The sequence below is a fragment of the Corylus avellana genome, chromosome ca6, assembly GCF_901000735.1.
Source record: "Corylus avellana chromosome ca6, CavTom2PMs-1.0".
NCBI lineage: Eukaryota > Viridiplantae > Streptophyta > Magnoliopsida > Fagales > Betulaceae > Corylus > Corylus avellana.
The window spans coordinates 26,666,920-26,693,554 of record NC_081546.1 but is presented as its reverse complement, the minus strand read 5'-3'; the positions used below and the strand labels follow the sequence as shown (position 1 = coordinate 26,693,554).

At 35.7% G+C, this 26,635-nt stretch overlaps 1 protein-coding gene and 1 pseudogene across 1 annotated transcript; one reads left to right on the top strand and one right to left on the bottom strand.

Annotated features, from left to right (window-relative positions):
• Positions 1 to 5,977: 5,977 nt before the first annotated feature.
• On the bottom strand, positions 5,978 to 6,973 carry LOC132185479 (uncharacterized mitochondrial protein AtMg00810-like). The gene has a single exon (XM_059599246.1). The coding sequence runs from the start codon at positions 6,971 to 6,973 to the stop codon at positions 5,978 to 5,980; it is 996 nt and encodes a 331-aa protein (XP_059455229.1).
• A 9,411-nt stretch (positions 6,974 to 16,384) lies between these two features.
• On the top strand, positions 16,385 to 21,952 carry LOC132185478 (TMV resistance protein N-like; annotated as a pseudogene).
• Positions 21,953 to 26,635: the final 4,683 nt, after the last annotated feature.

Sequence of the window (26,635 nt, the reverse complement as noted above, 5' to 3'; positions counted from 1 at the left end):
TTAAATAAGTAATTTGAGCTTTGACTTCAAGGGATAGTTCAGTCGGTTAGAAACCATGCTTTATGTAGATGTTATTAACTAGCATTAGTTGTCGTTTTATATTAATCTATAAGTAACAATATTGTCATAAAAGTTATAATTAGTCCTTCAAACCTCAAACAAATTTATTGGAGGTTGAGGAAGACAACAATTTATCTTGAGTTGGAAATTTGAGTTCATTAATTACAAATGTTACTTTTGGTACGAGGAATGACTATTTCATTAAAAAAGAAAAGAAAAGAAAAGAAAAGGAATAGCTTTTATTTGGAATAGAATAAAATGTAATATAATAGTCTTGGACTCTTGATGTTAGAATATATGATAAGGATCTAACACCAGGAATAGTCATTCCCACAGTCTATGAGAGAATGACTATTCCAAGGCTATTTCATTCCTGAAACGTAGTTTAAGAATGTTCGAACCCGCTTGAAATGTTTGATCTGTCAAAGTTCTTCGTGGGGTGAATGGACCAGTCTTGCTATTCACAAGGTCTTGCGTCGACAGAACCAGTAGAAAACAGATTGTTACTGAAGTGCAAATATCTGTTAATTAATGTTATTTGATTTTATGAAAATCTGTAATTAGGTGCTTAGGCTCATGGTGTACGGATGGATGGTGAAGTATAAAAAAATTTGGTGGTAATAACTTTCAATTGGACTTGTTTAATGAACAATGGAATTGAATTGGTAAGAAAAAAGATCAATGGAGAAAACGAATTAAGAGGTAGCACACAATTTGGCTTCATATCCTGTAGGGAAAGAGTTTTGGCCATATATATACCAACTAAATAAAAAAGTAATCAAGAGTGTTGACTCTTGATCTCAATTAGGAATTAGTTGCCACGAAGCTTCTTGAAATGCCTGTGACCAACGCGTTCTCTTCTTTTGGTGATGCGTTGACTTTTCTAAAGTCAAGAGCCAAGAGCTAAACCGGTTCTTGCCTTCAACTGACCTCTCTTTACCCTCCACAATATCTCAATTCTCACTATATATATATATATATATATATAATAGCCGGACGAATAAAGAAACTAAAAAGAGAAAAAAACATGCAAACCAAACACACAAGATTTCACGAGAACCTGGCCGGCCGACCAAGACAATCATCCACCTTCTAAAGAGAGTACAGTACACGATTCGAATCCAAATACCTTCTTTTGGTGATGCATTGACTTTTCTAAAGTCAAGAGCCAGGGCTAAACTGGTTCTGCAACCCAATTATCATCTCTAGTCGTTTGTAGTCTCTGATAGAGAGGATGACTTCTTCCTTGGCCTTCCGAGGAGCCTCGTTGTCTACTTTATCCACCCATCAATGGACTCACGAAGTGTTCTTGAACTTTAGAAACTCTGATACTCCCAGAAATTTTATTGCCTATCTATCTGACGTTTTGAATCGAAGGGAAATCAAGACCTTCCAAGCATTTCAGCCGCTTGAAAGAGGAAATGAAAATCTTTCATCACATCTCGAGACTATTAAAGGGTCAAGGATTTCGATTGTTGTACTCCCTCAAAATTATGCATCATCCAAATGGTACTTGGACAAGCAAGTAAAGATCCTTGAGTGTAAGGAAACGAAAGGACAGCTCATTGCACCAGTGTTTTACAAAGTAGATCTATTGGATGTACGACATATAAAAGGTAGTTTTGGAGATGCATTTGCCAAATATGATAAAATGTTCGAGCAAAAAAGGGTGAAGGGGTGGAAGACAGCACTAGCACAAGTGAGCAATTTGTCCGGGTGGTATTTAGATAATAATAGGTATTTCTTATTAGTTTTGTGTATTCATGGTAGATTTTTTTTTTTTTTTCCTGATTCCGATTACAAACATGTATTGACTATGGGTGTGGGAGTTTATGTGTATATATATATATATATATATATATTGAGATCTTTGGTCTAGAGAGTGGGAAGGTGATGCAGATCCTGTTCGAAGGCCCTTCTGGTACTGCGCTTGATCCTGCGATCAAGCGCCCACCTACGCTCGATCGCACCCGTAACTGCGCTCGAGCGCACACGGGGGGAATTATGTTATTTTTCGCATTTTATTATTTTCTAGCCGACTTTATGTTGTTATTTTATTAGGGTTAGGGTTTTGGGAGTCTTTATTTCGTTATTTTATTAGGTTTTGCGGTTTTAGGGGTATTTATGTCATATTTTATTAGGTTTAAGGTTTTAGGCTATAAATATATGCTTATAGCCTCCAGAGAAAACGTTTGTTGATTATTATTGATTTTGATTAATGAGAATACTCAGAGTTGAGTTTATTCCTCTTTTCCTTTAAACTTTAGAGAGTATCTATTGTTTTTAGAAGAATTCTTAGATCATTGATAAACTCAAAATCTGGAATTAGTTATCCGCTGCTTTATTGTTGTTCTTCGCTGCAGCCCACTAAGTCACGCTGCATCAGTTGGTATCAGAGCTCAGTTACTTTTCATGAATGGGGAGGAGCAACCGCTTTGCAAACATAAACGAGGTGTACGTGCGCACGAAGACAGCACGTAAGGAGCAATCGGCTTTTCGTTTAAGGCACATGAGTGGTGGGCCAAACAATTGTCGTTGCCAACCAAGACCGCGATTCACGGAGCCAGAAGGCAAATCTATCGTTGAACATTGGCAACACACGGAGGATCGATTCAGGGCTATGAGGTATCAAATTGAAGACCTCACTACCCAATTATCCAACTTGTGTGGTCAAAATGAGAATGGATCTAGAAACCTGCTTGCGGAGCGCCGAATGCACAGATGTCAGCACCTTGCGTAAGCTCATGCCAATCGACGGGTAAGTAGATTTGAACTCAAAATTCCGAAATTCGATAAGGATCTAGAACCCGAAAATTTTTTGGATTGGGTGTTGGCTGTTGAAGAGGTTTTTGAATTCAACGGGTTGCCCGATGAACAACGAGTCTCTTTGGTGGTACATACATTCCAGGGAAGAGTTGGTGCGTGGTGGAAACAACTTAAGAAAACTAGGAAGCGGGAAGGCAAATTGAAGATCAATAGTTGGGAGAAACTATTGAAATATATGCGAGTCGCTTTCTTGCCCCATAGTTATACCATGGGTCAAAAGTCACAAAATTGGAGACAAGGGTCTACAAAAAAGAGGTATTTAGGGAAACCTGGAGTCAGGCAAAGAGTCCACGACAAGCCAATTGGACCCCTACTTGCCAACCACAAATCCATAAACCGAATCCATATTCTGTGGAGGAGGAAAAAGAATCTGTGGATGAAGAGTTTTAGGAATCCGTATTCATTGATGAAGAGTTTAGACATGAAGATATTGTAGATCCTTTGCAAGGATTTTTGGATTGGGATTCCCCACCAACCTATGATGACGATGTCAATGAGGAAGAACCGATTGAAGGATCTTTGGCATCCGACCTAGAGGTTGAGTACGAAGAGGATGAATTTTCTCCCATGCTTGGCAGCCTCTACCCCGACGAAGATGACCAAGAGGAAGAGTACAAAGAAGATGGTTTTTCTCCCATGTTTGGCGGCCTCTACCCCGAAGATGATCAATTGGAAGAGGAAGAGCCCACAGGTGACATCGACAATTTTGAAGAGGTTGATGAAGACTTTTCAGGTGAAGTGCCTAATTATAATGATGAAGGGGTTGATTATGTTGATTTCCTAGGTGTTGAAAGTATTTTAAATTCTCCTAATAACAATTGTGAAGAGTTCTATGCGGACGAGGATAATTATATGTTCACAAGGGAAACAATGGTTGCCCCGTCCTTGAGTATTTTCATGGCACGTGAAAGGGAGAAAGAACGAGTGAAGAACGGCAAATCTGAAGTATTGCCAAATGGTGTATGGGGCTTTCATGACAACCATCAAGGTATTTCGATGATGAGAAGCGTCACGTTTATTTTGGGGTGTTGCCTTGTTTTGATCTTGAGGAAGGGCGAGTGGAATGAGTTGACTGGTCATCCGAAGGACCGTTGAAAGAACCGGCCGAATTCGAGGTCGAATTCTCTCCAACGTGGGGAGAATGATGCAGATCCTATTCAAAGGACCCCCTGGTACTGCGCTCGGTCTTGCAATCAAGCGCACGATCGAGCGCCCACCTGCGCTCGATCGCACCCGTAACTGTGCTCGAGCATACATGGGGGAATTATGTTATTTTTCTCATTTTATTATTTTCTAGCTGACTTTGTTGTTATTTTAATAGGGTTAGGGTTTTAAGAGTCTTTATTTTGTTATTTTATTAGGTTTACGGTTTTTGGGGTATTTATGTCATATTTTATTAGGTTTAGGGTTTTAGGCTATAAATATATACTTATAGCCTCCAGAGAAAACGTTTGTTGATTATTATTGATTTTGATTAATGAGAATACTTAGAGTTGAGTTTATTCCTCTTTTCCTTTAAACTTTAGAGAGTATCTATTGTTTTTAAAATAAGTCTTAGATCATTGATAGACTCAAGATCTGAAATTAGTTATCCACTACTTTATTGTTGTTCTTTACTGCAACCCACTAAGTCACGCTGCATCAGAAGATAAAGAGAAATTTAGAAAAGAAACTAAGAGAAATTCTGGATCTAGGGGGAAGTTTAACTTCAACTACCTTTCTTTCTTCAATTTCTTTTTTAGTTGTTTTTTCTTCTATCTTTGTTATATGTTTTGTGCTTTTTGGATAATTATGTAAAAAAAAAAAAAAAAAAACTTTTAAGCTGCCTAAATTGGTGATCGGGGAGTTTGTATCACTTAAAATGATATAATTTTATGATTTCCCCACTGGATTTCATGAAAATCATACTTCAATTAGAAATATGCTGATTGAAGCGTTTGATATGGTACACACATTTTTGTGTGAAATGCAAAAGATATTCTTGATTCTTGATTATTCATTAAAAAAAGAAGAAGATATTCATGATTAGTTTTAATACGGGAAAACCAAATTTGAGGATACCGGAACCGAAAAAGTTGAGAAGTTTAACAATACATATGAAGACTGAAAAGTGAAGTTTACACCGAGCATCTGTTTGAGTTAAAAGTTTTTAAGTTATGTTTTTGGTGATTGTGTAGTGAGCAGGGGAGTAATTCTTCCATATCAAGCCAGGGAGTAATCATATTTTTGATTGGATCAGTGATTGGCCTACTCCAATTGCATGATCTATTTGAGACACACCCTGCAAACATGTGGATCTCCGAAGCTGCCTTGGTCATCTTTTGCTTGTCATATGCAACCATGAAGAGGATTAATGGGACTCGTTGGGCAAGATACTCTCAAATCATTGACAGTTTCCATGTCCTTTCAGGAACATTTGTACTCGTCTCACTGTCATCAATCCATCTGCCGCATCAACTTTCATGGTTATTTTACATCATATGGGCTTTTCTGGTTTTTATAGTTGTTGCATTTGCATGGATTTACCCAGAGGGGGAGGGTAGGGAGGCCCAGGGGGGGTCAAATGCCCTTCCTCACCACCCCAAGAATCTCTTTGCTTGGTCCCTACTCTTGGCTTGGTTGCTAAGTTAATTTCCTTATTATTGTAAATATGCCCGATTTTATATTATTTTGTAATTATTGTATTTCCTTTCTTTTAGGGCCTATTTATAATTGAATGGGGCCCTAAAAGAAAGGAAATACAATAATTACAAAATAATATAAAATCGGCATATTTACAATAATAAGGAAATTAACTTAGCAATCAAGCCAATCTCTAGAAGGAAATTAACTTAGCAACCAAGCCAAGAGTAGGGACCCAGCAAACTTAGCAACCAAGTCAAGAGTAGGGACCAAGCAAAGAGAGGATTCATAATATTCTAACATCCCCACTCAAACTCTAGGGAGCGGAGCCAACTTGAGTTTGGAGATAAGATCAGTGAGTTGTCCCGGTGGATGAGATTTGGTAAAGATGTCAGCCAATTGATCTGCAGAGGTGACGGAATGAAGATGTAAAATACCTTGCTGAAGATGATGGCAGATGAAATGACAATCAATCTCGATATGTGTTTGTGTGCTCATGGAAAACATCATTATGAGCAATCTGTATGACACTCCGATTGTCACAATAAATAGGAGAACTAATGGAGTGAGAAACACCCATGTCGGACAAAAGCCATCGTAACCAGAGAAGTTCATATGTAGTGTCAGCAAGAGCACGATACTCAGCTTCAGTACTAGGTCGAGCAACAACAGATTGTTTCTTACTGCACCATGAAATTAGAGAAGTTCCAAGTAGGAAACAATATCTAGTGGTGGAGCGACGATCAGTAGGATCACCAACCCAATCAGCATCAGAGTAGGCTCGGAGCTCAAGAGATGAATGAGAAGAGAAATGAATACCATAAAACATAGTGCCTTTGACATAGCGCAAAATATGAAGAACAGCAGCATAATGAGTAGATCGAGGTGCACTCATAAATTGACTCACCAAATGAACAGCATAGGCAATATCCGGCCGTGTAATAGTAAGATAAATGAGACTACCTACTAGTTGCCTGTAGAGAGTAGCATCTGATAAAGGCTCACCATCTGTAGTTAGAAGTTTGACATTAGTCTCAAGGGGGTTGCTCGCTGTTTTACTGTCTGTCAGACCTGCTCGGGAAAGTAGATCAGATACATATTTGGCTTGAGAGAGATAATAACTATCATTACTCGAGGTAACCTCAAGACCAAGGAAGTAGCTGAGTGTCCCCAAGTCCTTCATTTCAAAATTTTGGCTAAGGAATGATTGAAGAGCACGGATGCCTGAAATGTCATCACCAGTAATAATCATATCATCTACATAAAGAAGGATAAGGATAGTATCATTATCAGTAGTCCGAAGAAAGAGAGCTGAGTCATAAGAACTAGAAACAAGGCCTTGTTGAGCAACCACAGAACTGAACTTGGCAAACCAAGCACGAGGAGCCTGCTTGAGACCATAAAGTGCCCGACGGAGTCTGCAAACTTTATGTGGCGGATGGTGATAGCCAGGTGAAGGGTGCATATAGACTTCTTCTGTAAGATCACCATTGAGGAATGCATTTTTAACATCCATCTGAAATAACTGCCAATGACGAACAACAGCAACTGCAAGTAAGGAATTTAACAGAGGTCAGTCTAGCAACAGGAGCAAAAGTCTCCTCATAGTCAATACCATACTCCTGAGCAAATCCTTTCGCAACAAGACGAGCCTTATAGCGTTCCACAGATCCATCTGCACGAGTTTTAATTTTATAAACCCACTTACATCCCACTGCAAACTTCCCAGGAGGCAAATCCACCAAGTCCCATGTATGAGTTTTATAAAGGGCATCTAGTTTATTAGACATAGCTTTCTGCCAAAGAGGGTTAACACTAGCCTCACGATAAGAGTAAGGTTCGTGAAGAGTAGCAAGAACATAAAAACAATGATAATCATGGAGATGAGCAAGTGGTGCTCTTACCCTATCGGAGCGACAAAGTTTATGAGAAGGCTTGGGAGTGTGTGATGCAGCAGGAGGATCCGTAGTCGAATCAGGCAAATTAGAAGCAGCCGTAGAAGATTCGTCCAATGAGCTTGAGTTATCTGCAGATGATCCAGGAAATAAGACACTAGAGGGGTCAATGAAGATAGGAGAATATACGGAGGAGGAATGCGGAAAAGGCATTTGACTAGTGAACATTTTATGTTCCCAGAACTCCACATGGTGAGAGATCCTAAGTCGTTGGGCAATGGGGTCATAGCAGCGATAACCTTTTTGAGTAATGTCATAACCAAGGAAGCAACACAAGCGAGAGCGGGGTTCAAGTTTAGTACGCTCGTGTGGAGGAAGAGTGACAAAACAGATACAACCAAAGACGCGAAGCAAAGAATAGTTAGGTGTGCTACCATACAAGCGCTCATAAGGAGTTTGGTTGTGAATAGTTGGGGAAGGCACACGATTAATCGTGTAGATAGCAGTGAGAGCAGCCTCACCCTAAAAGCGTTCAGGAAGTGAAGTAGAGATGAGAAGAGCTCTTACAATGTCTAAGATGTGACGATGTTTGCGTTTTGCACGCCCATTTTGTTGAGAAGTGTAAGGACAAGAATGATGAGAGAGGGTCCCATTTTGTTTTAAAATTTTTTGAAAAGATTTCTCATTATACTCCATAGCATTATCTGAACGAAAAATTTTGATGGTACGAGAAAATTGGGTTTGTACCATTTGTTGAAAATTTTGATAAACTTGAGTGAGTTCAGAGCGATGCTGTAATAAATATATCCAAGTATAACAAGAATAATCATCAAGAAAAATAACAAAATAGCGAGATCCCCCCTCAGTGGGAACAAGGGCAGGGCCCCCAAATATCAGAATGAACCAAATCAAATGGTGCAGAAGATGAAGACTCACTTTTATTAAAAGATAAATGTGTTTGTTTTCCAAGATGACAAGAAACACAATCAAAAGATTTTGCATCTATGGATCCTATATGACCTTGAGATGCAAGAAGTTGGACACGTGGTAGAGAGGCATGACCCAAACGTGCATGCCATAAGTTGGAAGAGGCAGTGAGTGTTGTGACAGCAGCTGCTAAGTGAGTAGTAGTTTGCAAGAATGAAAGCGCAAAAAACGTCCAATCTTACGGCCGATCCCAATTAGTTGACCCGTCTGTGGATCCTGCACATCAACACCCCTGTTAGAAAATGTCAACTCCAAATCTAGTCAACAAAGTTGGCCAACTAAAAGAAGATTTAATGACAATTGAGGAACAAGATATGTGTTATCAATAGACAAATTAGGTGAAGAAATAGATCCACTATGACTAACAGGTAACCTAGAACCATTAGCAGTATAAATGACAGGATTGGGAGAAAGGGCAGACTTTTGGAAAAATAAAGTGGGGTCAGGGGTCATATGATTACAGCAAGCAGAGTCGATGAACCATGAATTTTTACCTGATGTGACGGACAAGGTAGTAGAGGAACGAGATAGAACCTGATGAATTAATGCCTCAACGTCAGATGCAGTGAGAGCAGAGGATTGAGATGGGTTCTCAGTGTAAGATGCAGGTGCAAAGGAACCAGATGAAACAACTGCGGCTGTTTGTTGGAAAGGAGCTCGTGACTGACGTTTGTTTTGGAGCTTATAGCAATTAGCATTAGAGTGACTAGGCTGCTTGCAATAGTTGCAAATTATCTTCATGGAGGAAGATTGTGGTGTGGATCGTCTAGGAGGAAATTTAGGAACACTCGGAGGTGTAGCAGCAACAACCATATCTGGAGATTGAAAGTGCATAGTGGACCTTCAAGTCTCTTCAGAAATAAGTTCTTTTACGGCAACTTCCAATGTGGGAAGAGGATTGTGGTGTAAGAGAGAAGCCCAAGTGGGTTCAAAATCCGCATGAAGAGCCATCATGAAATGCATAAATTTCCGACGATCCCGATACTTTGCAAATATTTCCACATCTTCAGGATGCTTCAGTTGAGGATCTGCAGCGGATAATTGCTCCCAAAGACTATTAGTTTGAGAATAAAAATCAGCAATAGACTGACCTGCCTCCTGACGTGTCTGATAGAGTTTAGTTTCAATCTGAAACTCTAGGGAGGCATCATAAGTACAATTGTATCATTTTGCCAAAAACTCCCAGGCAGCCTTTGCATTCCCAAGTTTGGGGAGCAAACTGTGGATGGAAGGAACTGAAGTATTGATAAACCAAGAAATAATTCTATAATTTGCACTGTCCCAATCTTCAAATCGACTGGCAAATTTGTCAGTTGACTCATCGTCTTTTTGTGTGGGTGCAACAGTTTCTCCACAAACATAACGCCATAATCTCATCCCTCTAAAAAAAACTTCCATATTTTGAGCCCACAACATATAATTAGAACCATCTAAAATATTGTCAATGGGACGGACAATATTATCAAGATTGGTAGACATTTTTTTTTTCGAAAAATAGAAAATATTAAATAAATAAACCTAAGGGCAGTAATCCGGTGTGGTAGAGGTGCAGGTACAGCCTCAGGGAGTGATCTGGTGTGGAGCGCGCACAGCAGCTATAGTGCACCCGCAAGCAATAATCTAGTGCGACGCGGTACACATCAGCAACTATAGACCTGCGGGCACGGATCCAGTGTGACGCGGGACTATGGGGCAGAGTTGATCTGGCGCGTGGAGAGAGTGGGAGTGTGTGGCGCGTGAATCTCACGCGCAAAGAGAATATCTGGCGCGTGCAGGGCGGTGGAGGCGCGTGACGGCTTCATTTCTTCACAGACTTTCCGATTTTGCACAATACAACCTCTAAAATTTCCGTCACGTACAAAAACAACCGCAACAAGCGCTTGGTGTGTTGTTGAAACAAAATGAAACACACAAAAAAAACGCTCAAACGGAAAAAGAAAATTGTACGGACCGGGAAGAGAGGCTTAAAAGAGGCACCAAGAAAAAGGTGGCTCTGATACCATGTAGAAAATGACAACGGAAAGATAATTGTAGAGAAGAAATTTGTATTTCTGATGTGTTTACAATTATACAATGGAATGACCTATTTATAGTTGAATGTTTAGGCATATTTACAATAATAAGGAAATTAACTTAGCAACCAAGCCAATCTCTAGAAGGAAATTAACTTACCAACCAAGCCAAGAGTAGGGACCAAGCAAAGAGAGGATTCATAATATTCTAACAAAATGCACCGGTTTTGACGCAAATTGTCATTCTTCTTAGTGTACTTCTTTCAATCAGCCAAATTTTTCTTCTACAAGTGTTCAACAATTTAGATAAATTGTTTGGCGAACTTTTTTGAGAGCTGGAGAGGTGTACAGTGAAAATAGTACAGAACATAACAAAAAATCAATCGATTTTTTTTTTATAGTTTCTCCTTTTTGAAAATTTTCAAGTATGTAATTAAACTTTTATGCAACTGAATAAATTATTGCTATGAGTAAGAAATAAGTTGTTATTTTATTATTATTATTATTTTTTGTAAAGGTAAATTATAAGTAATATTTATATGTTTTAAACAATAATTAAACTTTTTTGAATTATTTATTTCATTAGTTATATTCTATAACGTTTATAATAACTTTTGTTCAACTTTATTTTTTAATCTTGACCTTCTTTGAACAAACATTCTAACTAAATTTACTTCAGAGTTATAAAAATCACAGTACTGCACGATGATGATAGGAATAAATTAGGGTGAGTTAGGTTGAATTGGAATAGTATTTCGATTCATTTAGAATAGATTATTTTAAATTATGATTAAGTTATTTAAAATTAATATTAAGAGTAATTAGGAGTTCTTATCCATTTGGGTGTAATCCTATTTATTTTAGGGGTAAATACCTTATTGATCCCTATGGTTTTATTTATTTATTTATTTGTTTTTGACTCCTAAGGTTTATTTTTTATCACAAGAGGTCCCTCTAGTTTTCATCAGGGTCTTTATCAAAAAGTGCGAAAACCTGAGGAGGTCGTGATGTACTATCTCTTGATTTTAAAATTTCTACCTTCAAATTTTGTTGTTAATTTCCTTCAAACTAATTTATCCTTCTTTTTTTACAGACTTTTCAAAGCATGACAATTATGGATTTTTCTAAATGTCAATTCCTAAAAATAATCCCTGATATGTCAAGGATTCGAAATTTAAAGGATTTGACTCTTGATGGTTGTACAAATTTAGTTGAGATTCATCATACAGTTGAATTTCTTGATAAATTAGTTTGGTTGAGTCTTGAACGTTGCTATAACCTTCGGAGTTTTTTGAAAAGCTTCAAGTTGAGATCTCTAGAATATCTTAGTGTTTATGGTTGCTCAAGTCTTAATGATTGTCCTGAAATTGACTGTTTGATGGAGTATTTAGAAAACATCAACTTTAGAGGCACTTGTATAAAAAAATTGCCTTCATCCATTCAATACCTCATTGGGCTTAAAAAATTAAATCTAAGAGGTTGCATAAACCTTATAAATCTTCCAAGTAGCATTTATCACTTGCAACATTTAGTATCTGAACCTTGAGGGTTGTTCAAAACTTATTAAGTTTCTTGAGAATGTGGGGGGTATAAGACAATACATGTTGCCATATACGAATTCAAGTGTTTCTAATGATAGTTGTTCCTTGATAGTATTTCTGGCACTACAAGAGTTGCACCTTCGAAACTGTGTCCTTTTAGGATCAGATTTCTTTAGGATATTTAATTGCTCCTCCACATTGGAAGGATTATATCTATCAGGGAGTGGTATTGTTACCATTCCTGCATGCCTCAAAAGATTTGTTGCCTTGAAGGAACTTGACTTGGAAAATTGCAAGCAACTACGAGAAATTCTAGTATTGCCAGCAAATTCATATTGTGTGTCTGCTACGGGTTGCATGTCATTGGAAGTATATAATAAATATTGCTGGTTACTGGAGCTTCCGACACTAGGCCCTGTGGGCAGTGATATTGATGCTTCTACTGCAACTTATTAGGATGGTGATGAAGTAAGATATGCTCTCTCCCTCTTATATGTTAATTTGTATGCTTTGATTCATATTCATGTAACAGGGTCTTGCTAAGCCCGATTGTTTTGACATTTTAGTTTCTGGAAATAAGATTCCACACTGGTTCAGTTGTCGTAGAGATGTTTCAAATATTAATTTATGTGAAATAGATATTGATGTGCCTGCAAATTTGGATTGGGAGATCTCAAGAATTGTTTTTTATGCTGCTCTTATAATAGAAGGGTTTGATCCTTGTGCAATTGATGTTTACGTCATCAGTGGTGGTGTAGAAATCTATCATCATTGTATACTGAATATTATTCAGTACTCAGATTATGTATGGATGCATTTTCATGTTCCATAATCTTATAAGCTTAAGGCTTATAATGATCATCTCCGAATTAAATTTGTTTACACAAGTTTGTATTATATTGACCGAAAGTTAATTCCCATGAAAGCTTGTGGATTCCATTTGGTACGTAGGCATGAAGAGAAGGCGATAGAAGGTATTAAAGTTACTAAGAGACCCCGTGATTACGACGATGAGACCCCGTGATTACGACGATGATGATGGCGACTTGGAATCCAATTGGTACAAAAAAAAAAAAAAGGGCAAGGTGACTACGGGCCTACTCCGTCAAGTTCATCTAGAATGAGCTACTCCACCCAATTCAACAACCATGTGTACCTAATATATATTACCAACGTACGCCACTGACACTAAATGTTTTTTTCCCTTTTTTTTTTTTTTTTTTTTTTTTTTCTTTAATAATTTTTTTTAATGGGATAACTGGACCTAGGCCATCTTCCTTTGGGCTATTCCCTTCTTAGTGTTTGTAGTCCAATGCATTTCGGCTCGAATAGCTGGGCCCCCTTTTATTTCCTTTGAGGTTTGACATAAATTATATGCGAAATTGGGCCAAGATTGGTCTACTTGGAACTTTCTATATATCTAATTCAGGCCCACTAATTCACTTAAACTAATACACTTAGAGCCTAAAATAAATAATACCACAATTAAGTAATTTGGGCTTTGACTTCGAAGGATAGCTTAATCGATTGAGAACCACGCCTTATGAAGCGAAAATCATTGATTTGAATCCCTTTCTTCCTCTCCCTCCCCTTTGGGCCATGATTGTGGTTGTCGTTAACCAGCATTAATTATCATCTTATATATATATATATATATATAGTAACAATATTGTCATAAAAGTTATAATCAAGGAAAATTATACTTAGTCCCTCAATCTACTACCAAATTTACAATATCCTTCGAACTTTATTAATTTGTAATGTACCCTATGGCTATGAATCTATTGAGCCCTTTCATTCGATTATGTTTCTCTGTTATGATCATCATAAATATGAGAATATAAAATAAATGAAGGAAAAATGATTAAAGTACTTACAGAAGATGCATCAGGAGGGCCGAGAGCAATTATTGGTGGTAGAGGAAGACAACAATTTGTCCTAAGTTGAAAATTTGAGTTTATTAAACACGAAAGTTACATTTGGTACGCAAAATGTATTCCATTAAAAAAAGAAAAAGAAAAACTTTAATTTGGAATGGAAGAATGTAGAATATAATAGTCTTGATGTTAGAATATATAATAAGGATCTAACACTAGGAATAGCCATTCCCACAGCCCATGAGAGAACGACTATTTCTTAAATTGAGGAATAATTATTCCTCTCAAGATTAGGCCATGAAAATGGCTATTTCAGGGCTATTTTATTCTTGAAATGTAGTCTAGGAAGTTCGAACGCAACTTCCACTTGAAATGTTTGATCAGTCAAAGTTCTTCGTGGGGTGAATGGATCAGTCCTGCTGTTCACAAGGTCTTGTGTTGATTGAAGCAGTAGATAACAAAGTGTTAGTGAAGTGCAAATATCTATTATGTTATTTGATTTTATGAAAAGTGTTAGTGAAGTGCAAATATCTATTATGTTATTTGATTTTATGAAAATCTGTAATTAGGTGCTTAGGCTTATGGTGTACGGAAGGATGGTGAAGTATAAAAAACTTAGGTGATAATAACTTTCAATTGGACTTGTTAATGAACAATGGAATTGAATTGGTCAGAAAAAAAAAAAAAAAGATTAACGGAGAAAAGAATCAAGAGCTAGCACACACTTTGGCTTCATGTACGTCCTGTAGTGAAGAGTTTTGGCCATATAGCAACTAAATTAAGTTTTAGTCTTTAGATCTCTTAGATTTGGGAAGACAATTGAAAACACAGCTTCTGAGAACTAGTTCATATGATTTGGGGGGAGCAGTAAAACTAGAGTTCAATCAATTTAGAGATAAACTTGATTAATGGGTTGGTTTGAAGGATTTTTGTTTTTGGAATTAATAATTTTTATTATTTTCCGCACTCTAGGTGGCATAAAAAACATAGGTATCGCTTGTAATACAGAAAAATGATCATCTCCATTTCAAAATCCCTCCATTTTCTTCATTTAGTGCATTTTGAAGGGTATTACATTTAATGCACTACCATTATTAAAACTTTTGGACAACACTACCCTTCAAAATACACTAAATGAAAGAAATGAAGGAATTTTGAAATGGAGATGTTCATTTTCCAACCAGGTCATAAGATATTATGATATGGCTAAAATATATGGCACAAGTGATACTTGTCTTAATTTTAAGTGAGGTGATGTGAATCTCCATAAAAAAAAAATTGGCAGAACCTGAATGAAAGTACTAAGCGAGTATTTTGATTAGTGACATGTACCACTACCACCTATAATACATATTTGAAATCAAGACGACTGTTTAATTATAACCCTAACGACGTATACGAAAATAAACAACATTTATTCCTTAAGTTTGTTTGGTTACATATTGTTGGATACTTACTGGAATCCAATCAGAATCGCCATTTTTTTATTTTTATTTTTTTTTAATTTTTTCTGAGCAATACAGGAGAGAGGGAGAAGGAACCACCATTTCAAACTTCAAAATTAAGAAGCAAAAAATTCAGAGGGTGATGATTAAAATGCCTGTGAGGCTTCTTAGAATGCATGTGATCCATCCATGTATTCATACAACTTCTTTTTCACGCCATTTACTTTTCTGAATATACACCCACCCACCCGTTGGATTCCACACTTTAAATTATATATGCACCGACCCGATGGGTCTTTATATTTAATACGACTTGACTTTAAGTACAAAAACTTTCAAAACGACTTGACTTTGAGTATTGTGTAGGGACAGACCAACACGTTTTCTCTTCCTTTGATGGTACATAGATTTGACTCTTTATATTTAATTTTTTCTTAAAAATTTATAAAAATTTATAAAAATATTAATTTAATTAGCTTTTATCTTTACTTTATATTTAATTATTGGTTTAAAACTAATAAAAATAATATTTAACTAAAACAAAGAAATGTATAAAGAGTTTAATTTTTTATTCCTTTTAAAATGGATCTCTAAATTTGATTGAGTAAATTTAACTCTTCAAATTCAGTTTTTATTTTAGGAGCATTATTCATAAAAAAATATGTCATATATACATACAAACTCAATGTTAAATTTAATTTTATGCTTTTTAAATGTAAAGAGCTCAAAAGTGAAACTCATTTATTTTGTAATGTTCTTTCTCTTTTATACTTATTCTTCTTTTAAATTTTTAATGCAAATGATCTAAAAGTTAGTTTCATTGCTAAAATAGAATATTTAGGTAAAATAGAAAAATATTTAAAGAGTTTGTTGTTTAATAATTTTAAAAAATGACTAACTAAATCAATTAAATAGATTTTTAGAGTTAAATTTTTTTTAAAAATTAAGTCACTCCTAATGCTATGATCTCAATGCATAGGATACCCTTTAGAGAAGTTGCCAGAAGTTTCCTAACCTTGCTTTCCACGCGACTTTTATCCTTTCAACTCCATAGCTAAACTGGTTCTGCAACTGCAAGGCAACTTTCTCTACTAGGTGGTAGTCTTGCATACACGGAGGATGACTTTCTCCATGGCTTCCCAAGGAGTATCTTCGTCTTCTTCTTCTTCTACTCGTCGATGGACGTACGATGTCTTCCTGAGTTTTAGAGGCGAAGATACTCGCCACAATTTTATTGCCCATCTATACCATGCTCTGCATATGAAGGGAATCAACACCTTCATAGATGATGATGAGGTTAAAAGGGGAGAGGAGATTTCTCCCAACACTTCTCAAAGCCATTGAGGAGTCAAAAATTTCAATCGTTGTATTCTCTCAAACCTATGTATCATCCACCTGGTGTTTGGACGAGCTAATGAAGATCCTTGAGTGTAAAGAAACAAATGGACAAATGGTTCTACTAGTATTTTACAAGGTGGATCCGTCGGATGTACGATATCAAAAGATGAGTTTTGAAAAAGCATTGGCTAAACATCAAGAGAGGTTCAAGGATGACATCAAAGTGCTGAGGTGGAAGGCAGCCCTAACGCAAGTCGTCAATTTGTCCGGGTGCATTTAGAGAATTATGAGTAAGTTTTATTAGTATTGTGTATTTTTTATAGACTAGACGTACATCCATACGTGTGTGTCTATATATATATATATTAGGGAGATTGATACATTGCATAACTTGTTAGTGATCTCATAATATAGCATGTTAAGAGATGCACCACTCAATCCAAAAGGTTTGGGCTCAACTGTGCATATTAATCAGTCATACTTATGAAATTTTCTCAATGTGAGACTCAGACATTTTTACACTCACATATGTATACTCAATAATATATACATTTTACTATGCTTTCTCATATGAAAGGTTCTAACTCATAATTAAATGTTTCCAATCTTTTGTATTTGGAAGGAATGAAGCCAAATTTATTGACAACATTGTTCAGAATGTCTCAAGAATTGTAAGCCACACATACTTACATGTTGCCAAGTATCTAGTTGGAATAGAGTCTCATGTACAACAGATCAATTCACTTTTAAGTACTGAGATGAATGATAGACGCATAGTAGGGATCTTAGGAGTCAATGGAATTGGTAAGACAACTATTGCAAAAGGTATCTACAACTTGATTGCCTCCCGGTTTGAAGGTAGTTGTTTTCTTGCCAACGTTAGAGAAACTTCTAAGCAATATTTGGGTCTGGTCCAACTACAAAATACTCTTCTTTAGAAAATCCTAGGATGTACTGTGAAGGTGGACAATGTTGAGGAAGGAATTATCATGATAAAGAAAAGACTTTATTCAAAAAGGATACTCCTTATTCTTGATGACGTGGATGATAAATTGGTCCAATTAGATAAATTGGCTGGAGAAGTTGATTGGTTTGGTTTAGGAAGTACGATCACCATAACAACAAGAGACAGGAAAGTATTGACTAATCATGGAGTAAATCTAATATATAAGGTGAAGGAATTGGACTCAAACGAAGCTCTTGAGCTCATTTGCTGGAATGCTTTCAAAGGAGACAAGCCCATTGATGATTTTCTAAAACTAATGAAACATGCAATACGTTATGCTGGGTGCCTTCCACTAGCTTTAGAAGTGCTAGGTTCAGATCTACATGATAAAGATATACATCAATGGAAAAGTGCACTGGATAAGTACAAAAGAATTCCTCACACAAATATTCAAGAAAGACTTTGAATAAGTTATGATGGATTGCATGAAAATGAGAAGAATATTTTTCTTGACATTGCATGTTTTTTCAAAGGATGGTAGGCAAATCATGTTATCAAAATACTAGATAGTTGTGATTTCTTCCCAATTGATGGTATCAAAGTGCTTATAGAGAAGTCTCTCATAACCATTAATATGGGCAAAACTTTGGCAATCCACGACTTATTGCAGGACATGGGTAGAGAAATTGTTAGACAAGAATCACCTGAAAACCCTAGCACACGTAGTAGATTATGGTTTCATAAAGACATTCATTATGTCCTTGAGGAAAATGCGGTAAGAAGTTTACATTAAGATACTCTTTTAATTTTATATTCGTTTCTTTTTCACTAGTACACATCCAAGAAAAATATTTTACTTTTTTTTTTTCTTTGTAAAATATGATGAAGAATTATAGACAGGTACACACATATATGTGTATATATAATATATAAACATGTATTTATATACACGTGTATAAAAGAGAATAAAATAAGTAAAATGATTGTAATTAAGAATAAATAAACTCATCATACAAAGTTCTCCTTTATTCTATTTCGAAGGTACGCATAGCTGTTTAGTATTTTGTTTTTCTAATAGGTAAGAGACATTCACAATGTTTTGGTAGTTTGGAGGGGACATTGTCACAGTTGAAAGTTTGGGGGGCACATTGTCAATTGGGTGGTAGTTTAAGGGGGGTATGTGGACTTTACCCAAAAATAAAATAAAAAGAAAACAAATTTTACCTTTCGAACATGGAGATCACACTCACTTTGGAACATTTTAGTAGTAAGAGTAAAATTATCTATTTTGAAAATCTCAGAATGAAAAGCAACATTAAAAGAGGATACATGGAATCTAAGTTTGTTTCCTTTTTACAAGTATTTTATATATATATTACAAAAGTTATAATTCTAGCAAGTGTTAAAATATGGAGAACTTTGTGCTTTGATTTTCCTCGCACACTAATGATTCATTGCCTTACTAGGGAACAAACAAAATTCAAGGCATATTGATAGATTTGCCTGAAGGAAACAAGATGCGCTTGAGTTTCAAGGCCTTCAAGAAGATGAAAAGGCTTAAGCTGCTTATGGTTAACCCTAATGTGCGCTTTTCAGAAAGACTTGATTTTCTCCCTAATGAGTTAAGATTGCTTGACTGGCATGAACACCCTTTAGAATCTTTGTCATCAATTTTTCATGTAGAGAACCTTGTTGCTTTAAGAATGCCTCGGAGTCACCTCAAGGGATTGGAGGGAATTGAGGTACAATTATTGCTTTTAGTAAATTATTTCATGACCACTAGTGCTTTCACTTTTTATTTATTTATTTTTTTTAATTTTTTTTAATTTTTTATTAATAACATTGAGACCCTACTTTTTAATTCGATGAATTTTAGATTTGTGCTTCCAAAATTTGTTAATCAAAACCATAGTTAGTTTTTTTTTTTTTTTTTTTTTCGTAAAATAGATAACATAAATGGTATTAAAATACATTTACGCTTCTAACACAATTAAAAAAAGGTTGGTTGTGGCCGAGTGACAGCACCCTATATATCCAGCCAGGGCTGGGCTTTGTGCCAGGACCCAACCATCGCCACATGCCACAACTAGGGCTTGATGCCAAAGCCTCAGCCATGGTCGCATGCCATGGCCAAGACTAGGTGCTTTCTCCCAACCACGGCCAACCGCACTTCTTCTTTTTTTTCTTTGTATTTTTTTTTTTTTCGTAAAATAGATAACATAAATGGTATTAAAATACATTTACGCTTCTAACACAATTAAAAAAAAAAAAAAAAAAGTGGTTGGTTGTGGCCGGGTGACAGCACCCTATATATCCAGCCAGGGCTGGGCTTTGTGCCAGGACCCAACCATCGCCACATGCCACAACTAGGGCTGGATGCCAAAGCCTCAGCCATGGTCGCATGCCATGGGCAAGACTAGGTGCTTTCTCCCAACCACGGCCAACCGCACTTCTTCTTTTTTTTCTTTGTATTTTTTTTTTTTCGTATGAAAGGAATAAGTGTATTTTCATATATTTTTTGTTATCTATTTGGTGAAAACACTTACAAAGTTCTTGATTTACAAATACTTGAAAGTAAAAAATTTATCAAACTTGAAATAGGGGTTTCAATGTCAAAAAGTGTGAAAGCATGACGGTGTCTTGACATAACTTCCTTTGATTTTAAAATTTCTTACTTTAAATTCTGTTTGTAAATTTCCTTCAAACTAATTTTTTTTTTTTTTTTTTTTTTTTTTTTCTACAGAATTTTCAAAGCATGACAATTATGGATTTCTCTTATTGTGAATTCCTAAAAATATTCCCGGATGTCTCAAGGATTCCAAATTTAGTGGATTTGAGGCTTTATGGTATTGTACAAATTTAGTTGAAATTCATCATTCTGTTGGATTGCTTGATAAGCTAGTTTCTTTGAATCTTGGTGAATGCTATAACCTTAGCAGTTTTCCGAGAAGCCTCAAGTTAAGATCTTTAAAATATATTTTCATTGAAGGTTGCTCAAGGCTTAACTACTTTCCTGAAATTGAGTGTCAGACGGAGTGTTTAGAACACGTCTCCGTTATAAACACTGGTATAAAAGAATTGCCTTTATCTATTACGTACCTGATTGGACTTACATATTTACAACTAAAAGGTAACATAAACCTGATGCGTCTTCCAAGTAGCATTTATCAGTTGCAACGAATAGAGTATATTTTTCTTGGTGGTTGTTCAAAACTTGTTAAGTTTCCAAAGAAGATAGGGGATATCAGACAATCCATGCCCTTTAATGTATCTATGAAGGAATCAGAAATTGCATTAGGTCCAGACTTACTCCCATTGCCACCTCCTACAAATTCAAGTGTTTCTAATTATGATTTTTCCTCGATAGTATTTCGGGCACTAAAAGAGTTGTCTCTACCCAATTGTGTGGTATTAGAATCAAATTTATTTAGGGTATTTAATTGCTCCTCCACATTGAGATACTTAAATCTATCAGGGAATGCTATTGTTACCATCCCTGCATGCATCGAAAGATTTGTTTGCTTGTGGAGACTTAACGTGGATAATTGCAATCAACTTCGAAAAATTCTAAGACTTCCACCAAATATAAAATACTTGTGTGCAGAGGGGTGCATGTCGTTGGAAACATTTTTCGGAGAAGCACAAACATCTGAATTATTTAATACATGGTGGTTACCAGAGTTTGTATGGTATGAAACAACTTGTTCGGCACGAGGCCCAGTGGGCAGTGGTGGTTCTTCTACAACCTATCAGAATGTGCAAACTGTGGCAATAGCTCAGCCATTGAGGGTAACTTCTTTCCTTGATGGATTGATATATGCTCTCTCTCTCTCTCTCTCTCTCTCTCGTATACAAGTCTGTGTGGCTTGATTTGTAGGTTGTATCATTGAAAATTTGTCATATTCGTGTAACAGGGACCTCTTCGGCATCGTTACTTCAACTGTTTAGCTTTGGGAAATAAGATTCCAGATTGGTTCAACTATTATAAAAAGGCTTCAAATAGTAATTCATGTGAAATAGATATTGATGAGGCTGCAGATATGTTTGGGGAGTTCACAATAATTGCTTACTCAGCTGTTGTTGGAGTAGAGGATGTAGAAGAAGATGATGATGTTTTACATGAAATTAGTGTTTACATCATCACTCGTGGTGTAGAAATCTATCGTCACTCTGCACCGATGTTTAGATCGGCTGTATGGCTGCATTTCCGTGTTCCAAAATATTCTTTTAAGCTTGGAAGTGTTTATCATGTGCGAGTTAAATTTGAAGTTACAGAGCAAGTGCGCTTGAAAAGTTGCGGATTCCATCTGGTACGCATGTGTGACGAGAATGCGATTGATTTAATAGATGGAATTCAACGGAAAAGGAGACCCCGTGATGATGGTGATGGAAACTTGGAATGAAAGAGGCATGCTTCCACCTTGCACATTAGATTTTCAAATGTAGAGGATACGCCACCTGGTGATCAATCGTAAGTACATCAAAAGACCCCTTCGTTTTCTCCATCGCTGTTTTCTCTGTTTTCCTCAGCTTCGCTTTCCCCAATTGTGCACAAATTTGAAGGTTCGTTTTACATGATTTTGGATTTATTAGAGATGAGTGGATATTTCTCCAACCCCTAATTTTATTTTCAAAGTGTTGAGCAGTATATGAAGAAGTGAAGAACATATATATTTGAAATAATCCTCCACTTCAAAATATATATATATATGTTGGGTCATGGATCAGCTGAGTTGGGCTCGGTAGAGCGATTTGTCAGCCCATTCCTAAGGCTCGGTCCTCTTTACTGTTCACCATATTTACACTCGGTTATTTTAGGCCCACTAGAGCCCAGTAATAACGCTCGGTTAGAAAGCTCGGTAGGCCAAGCTTTCCATGAATACAAAATCTCGGGAAGCACTCTCGGGGTATTAGATATATCTGCATAAATGTCCTATTTACTGTTCCTCAATATATTGTTGACACGTGGACCCTCGGTAAAGTCCACAATGTTGGATGAACAGGTACGATCCGATGCCTATAAAAGGGGTCCCCTCTCACTATTTCGGTAACTTCTTTTTTCCCTCCAAAATTGAATATCTTGCATATCCTTTATCTCCTCCATAATCTTCAAGGTTATTTTTTCCCTCCAAAATAATTTTCTCTATTTCGGTAACTTCTTTTTTCCCTCCAAAATTGAATATCTTGCATATCTTTTATCTCCTCCATAATCTTCAAGGTTATTTTCTTCTTAAACACTGTGACTAATTTAGGCATCGGAGCTATCGCCGGCCGGACAACGCCGGCAACTTTGATCTTTTCTCTTTGATTTTCCGCGTCCTCATTCGGAAAACTGACCAAACAATATATATATATATATATATATATATATATATATATATATATATATATATTCTTTCCATTTCTGTGCTACCTATGTGTTCTTTCCTGGCTTTGAACGCTTAGATCTTTCATTCTTTCCTTATTTATTGGTGGCTAAAGAGATGTACACTGAAATTCTTTAGCTTATGACAGAGATGTACATAGAAATTCTTTATGGGGGTTTGCTAACAGAGATATACAGTGGTAGTACAGACTGTTTGTAGTTGAAGATTTTTCTTTTTTCTTTTTTCTTTTTCCTCCTAAGCTGAACTTAATATAATTTATTTTATGGTGCAAAAAAAAAAAAAAAAAAAAAAAATCAATAAATCAACTCCTGATTATTACTTTTTAGGTTTGTTGATTAATGATTACTGATTACTCACTGTTGATGGTGGAGAGGAAGGGAAGAGATGTTGAATATCACACGGATGTTAGATGACAATTTTGCCATGGCTTTGTATCATGAATTGAGGAGAAGAGAGAATATCTTGTTAATTACCGGTTATGTAATAAGACCAGCTCTAGCATTTGCTTCTTGATTTGTTTACTTAATTATGGATCAAATCTTCCTGGTTTGGAACGGATGATGCTATTTTTTGGATTTTTGATGCAATTGAAAAATGTGCGTGACATATTCAGCAGATTTGATTGGGACCAAGTTTGTGCAAGGCAGTCAAATATATGGGACAGAGCCGCTAGCTTTGGTTATAATAATGTAAGTGTTTCAATTGGGCATACCAGTTTAGACTTCAATTCTGTAATCAAGCAGTGAATTTATTTATTTATTTATATTTGTTACAAAGTGAATTTGGATTCAACCAAAAGGGAGGGAGAGATCCAAAGCCGGTCTTGAATTTCATATTGCTTTATTTGCTTCTTTTGTCTTTCTTTACATTTTTCTTTGTTGAAATGAAGGAACAACTACTGAGGCAGAGAGAGGTGTTCTAACATAAGAGCTTGATCGAAGTTCATGGTAACATTTTGCTAAGATTCGAGCTCAAAATAAGCCACTGTTGAAGAATAATAAGCATTGTTGAGAAATCCTTTCTGATTTTGCTAACAGAGATGTACAGTGGCTAAACTTCATCAATGTCCACTGTTTCTTGTAGTTGAAGCCAACTCGTTCTCTTCTATTGATGATGCATCGACTTTTCTCAACTCAAGAGTAAAGAGCTAAACTGGTTCTGCAACCCAATTATTATCTTTAGTTGGTATTAGCAGAGATGATGACTTCTTCCCTGGCCCTCCGACGATCCTCGTCGTCTACTTTATCCACCAATCAATGAACTTACGATGTATTCTTGAGCTTTAGAGGCAAAGATACTAGCAGAAATTTTATTGCCAAGTGGCATAAGCCATTTTTCAAGAACTTTAGAGGGGAAGATTGTTAATTTGTGTTCAAGAACAAGTTGAACGATAGTGGGATAAGCCATTTTTCTTCAGAGACTGTAAGTGTGTTCTTGTGAAGTAATATTATTTAAATTTGTCCATTCTCTATGTTAATTCACAAAGTATAAATCAATTTTATAAGGTTAATTGTGATAGCCAAGCTTAGATATGTATCCTTTCTTCTGACATTTTTATTTAATTGTCTTTCGTGAGTTCCTTTTCCCCTCTATTGAACTATCTAATTTGTAATATTTGCCATTTAATTTTATGACAGGATTTTAGAAATGGCAAAGTTGATAGTGCTTTTATATTTGTCTTTTGATAGAAAAGTTAAAGTGGCATGGAAAGAAGGTTTAAGAAGCTTCGTTGAAACTTCCCTAAGGTATCCCACGCAATGATATTAATCATCACCCTCCTCTAGTTAAAAGTAATTACATATTGTTCCTCTTTAATTTTTTGTACGTTCTTCTTATATTGGGCCACGGACTAAAATGGACAATCAGTAAAAGCTTCATGGAATTCGTTTAAACATTGTAGTTTGAGAAATGATTCTTTATGAATTTGGTATAAATTATGTCTTTTTTTTTTCTTCTATTTAATAAAAAAAATGACACATCAACATAGAACACTGAAACGGAAAAAAGAAAAATACAAGTTTCAACATTTCATTCAATTTTACATGCTCTAAGCATTGATAAAGTTGATCATCAAGTCTTCTTTGATGTTTTAATTGTACAGCCCTTGCTAAACATTGAAGTTTGCTTGCACAAGTTGACCATGAATATATACCATCTAGTCTTCTTTTATGCTTTCTAAACATTGTGAAAGACAAATTGCCATAAATAAGTTTGCTAGTTGCTGTTGTTTGCGGTTTTTTTATTTTTTGTTTGTTTGTGTTGTTTTGGCTTCTGAGTTGAGGATATATAATTTTCGGTGTAAGGACTTATCTCTCACGGCCGATTAAATAAAAATTTGTTGTACACATGTCTTAAATCTAGTATGTGAGGAGCATATCTATGCCATAAATGAAGTTTGTACATGTGTGAGATTGTAGGTCTTGGATACGATTTAATTGTTAGATTTTTTTATGTATTTATGACTTTGTAATCACATAGTTTTTACCTATGTTTTTAAGAGCTTTACACTTGTGATGTAAGAAAATATAATCACAATGGCAATGAGAAATGCTTCTTTTGTTCCATGTATCATATTCCTTTGATAATTTCATTCAAAAGTTTGTCCAGAGAGATTTCCTATTTAAAAAAAAAAATAAATAATAATAATCCAAAGAAGAGTAATCATTTAGTCAATCCCCCAAATTAAGAAATGTTTGGCTTTGGCCTGACATTATTATACGCAAAAATGAACTTTCCAAAGCATCATATTCGCCTTGTATTCCAGTTAAAATTGGTTTAAGCGTTGTGGAACAGTTGTTTAAACCAGAAAATATAATTTTTTAGTACATTTTCCAATGTTGTCATCAACTCTTGGCTGCTCAGTCTGATATTACAATTGCAAGTTACTATTATATTAATTTTAAAAATAATAATAATAATAAAAGAACAAAGGATTTTGATGTATTTATTGAAGCAAATAAACAAATAGACAAATAAAAATAAAAATATGTGAAAAACACCAATGGCTATCTGTATCTATTACCTTGTTGCCTTTTCGCTAGCAGCGGGAGACATCTCTCATAAGTCATAACAAACAAAATGCAAAGAAAAATAGAGCTGGCTTTTGGGGGTAAATAGAATAGAATTCTCTCTTTCCACGCAGTTTGGTGTTCATATAATATTTCCCCTTCCCTCACCTCCATATAAATTATAGAATATAGACACTCCCTTCTTTGTTATCATTACATTACATTAAATCAATTACAAGTAGCATAAAAATACACACAATCGGATGCGTTAGAAGTTTCGTTTGTGTTAGACATATATTGCATAACTTTGTGGTTCTCATGTCTTGAGGCTATGAGCCTATGACCACCTTGCAAAACTTTTCAACGAGAATGGTTTTGGAGGAATATGTTAGGGCGGCAATAGGACCCAGAAATTATTTAGTATATACGAGAGTTTTTTTTTTATTTATTTTTTCCTATTCTGTATATACGTTTGAGTTAAAATAGATTGAGTTTCACATTAAAAAAGGGAAAAAGTTCACATACCTCCTTCAAACTATCACATAATTGATAATGTCCTTCCAAATTTTCAATTATGACAATATCCCACAAACTACCAAAAATGGTCAATATTCCTCCCAATGATAAAACTACCCTTAGTAAAATAAAAACAAAAAATACTAAAACTTCTAGAAACAACCTAAAACTAAAA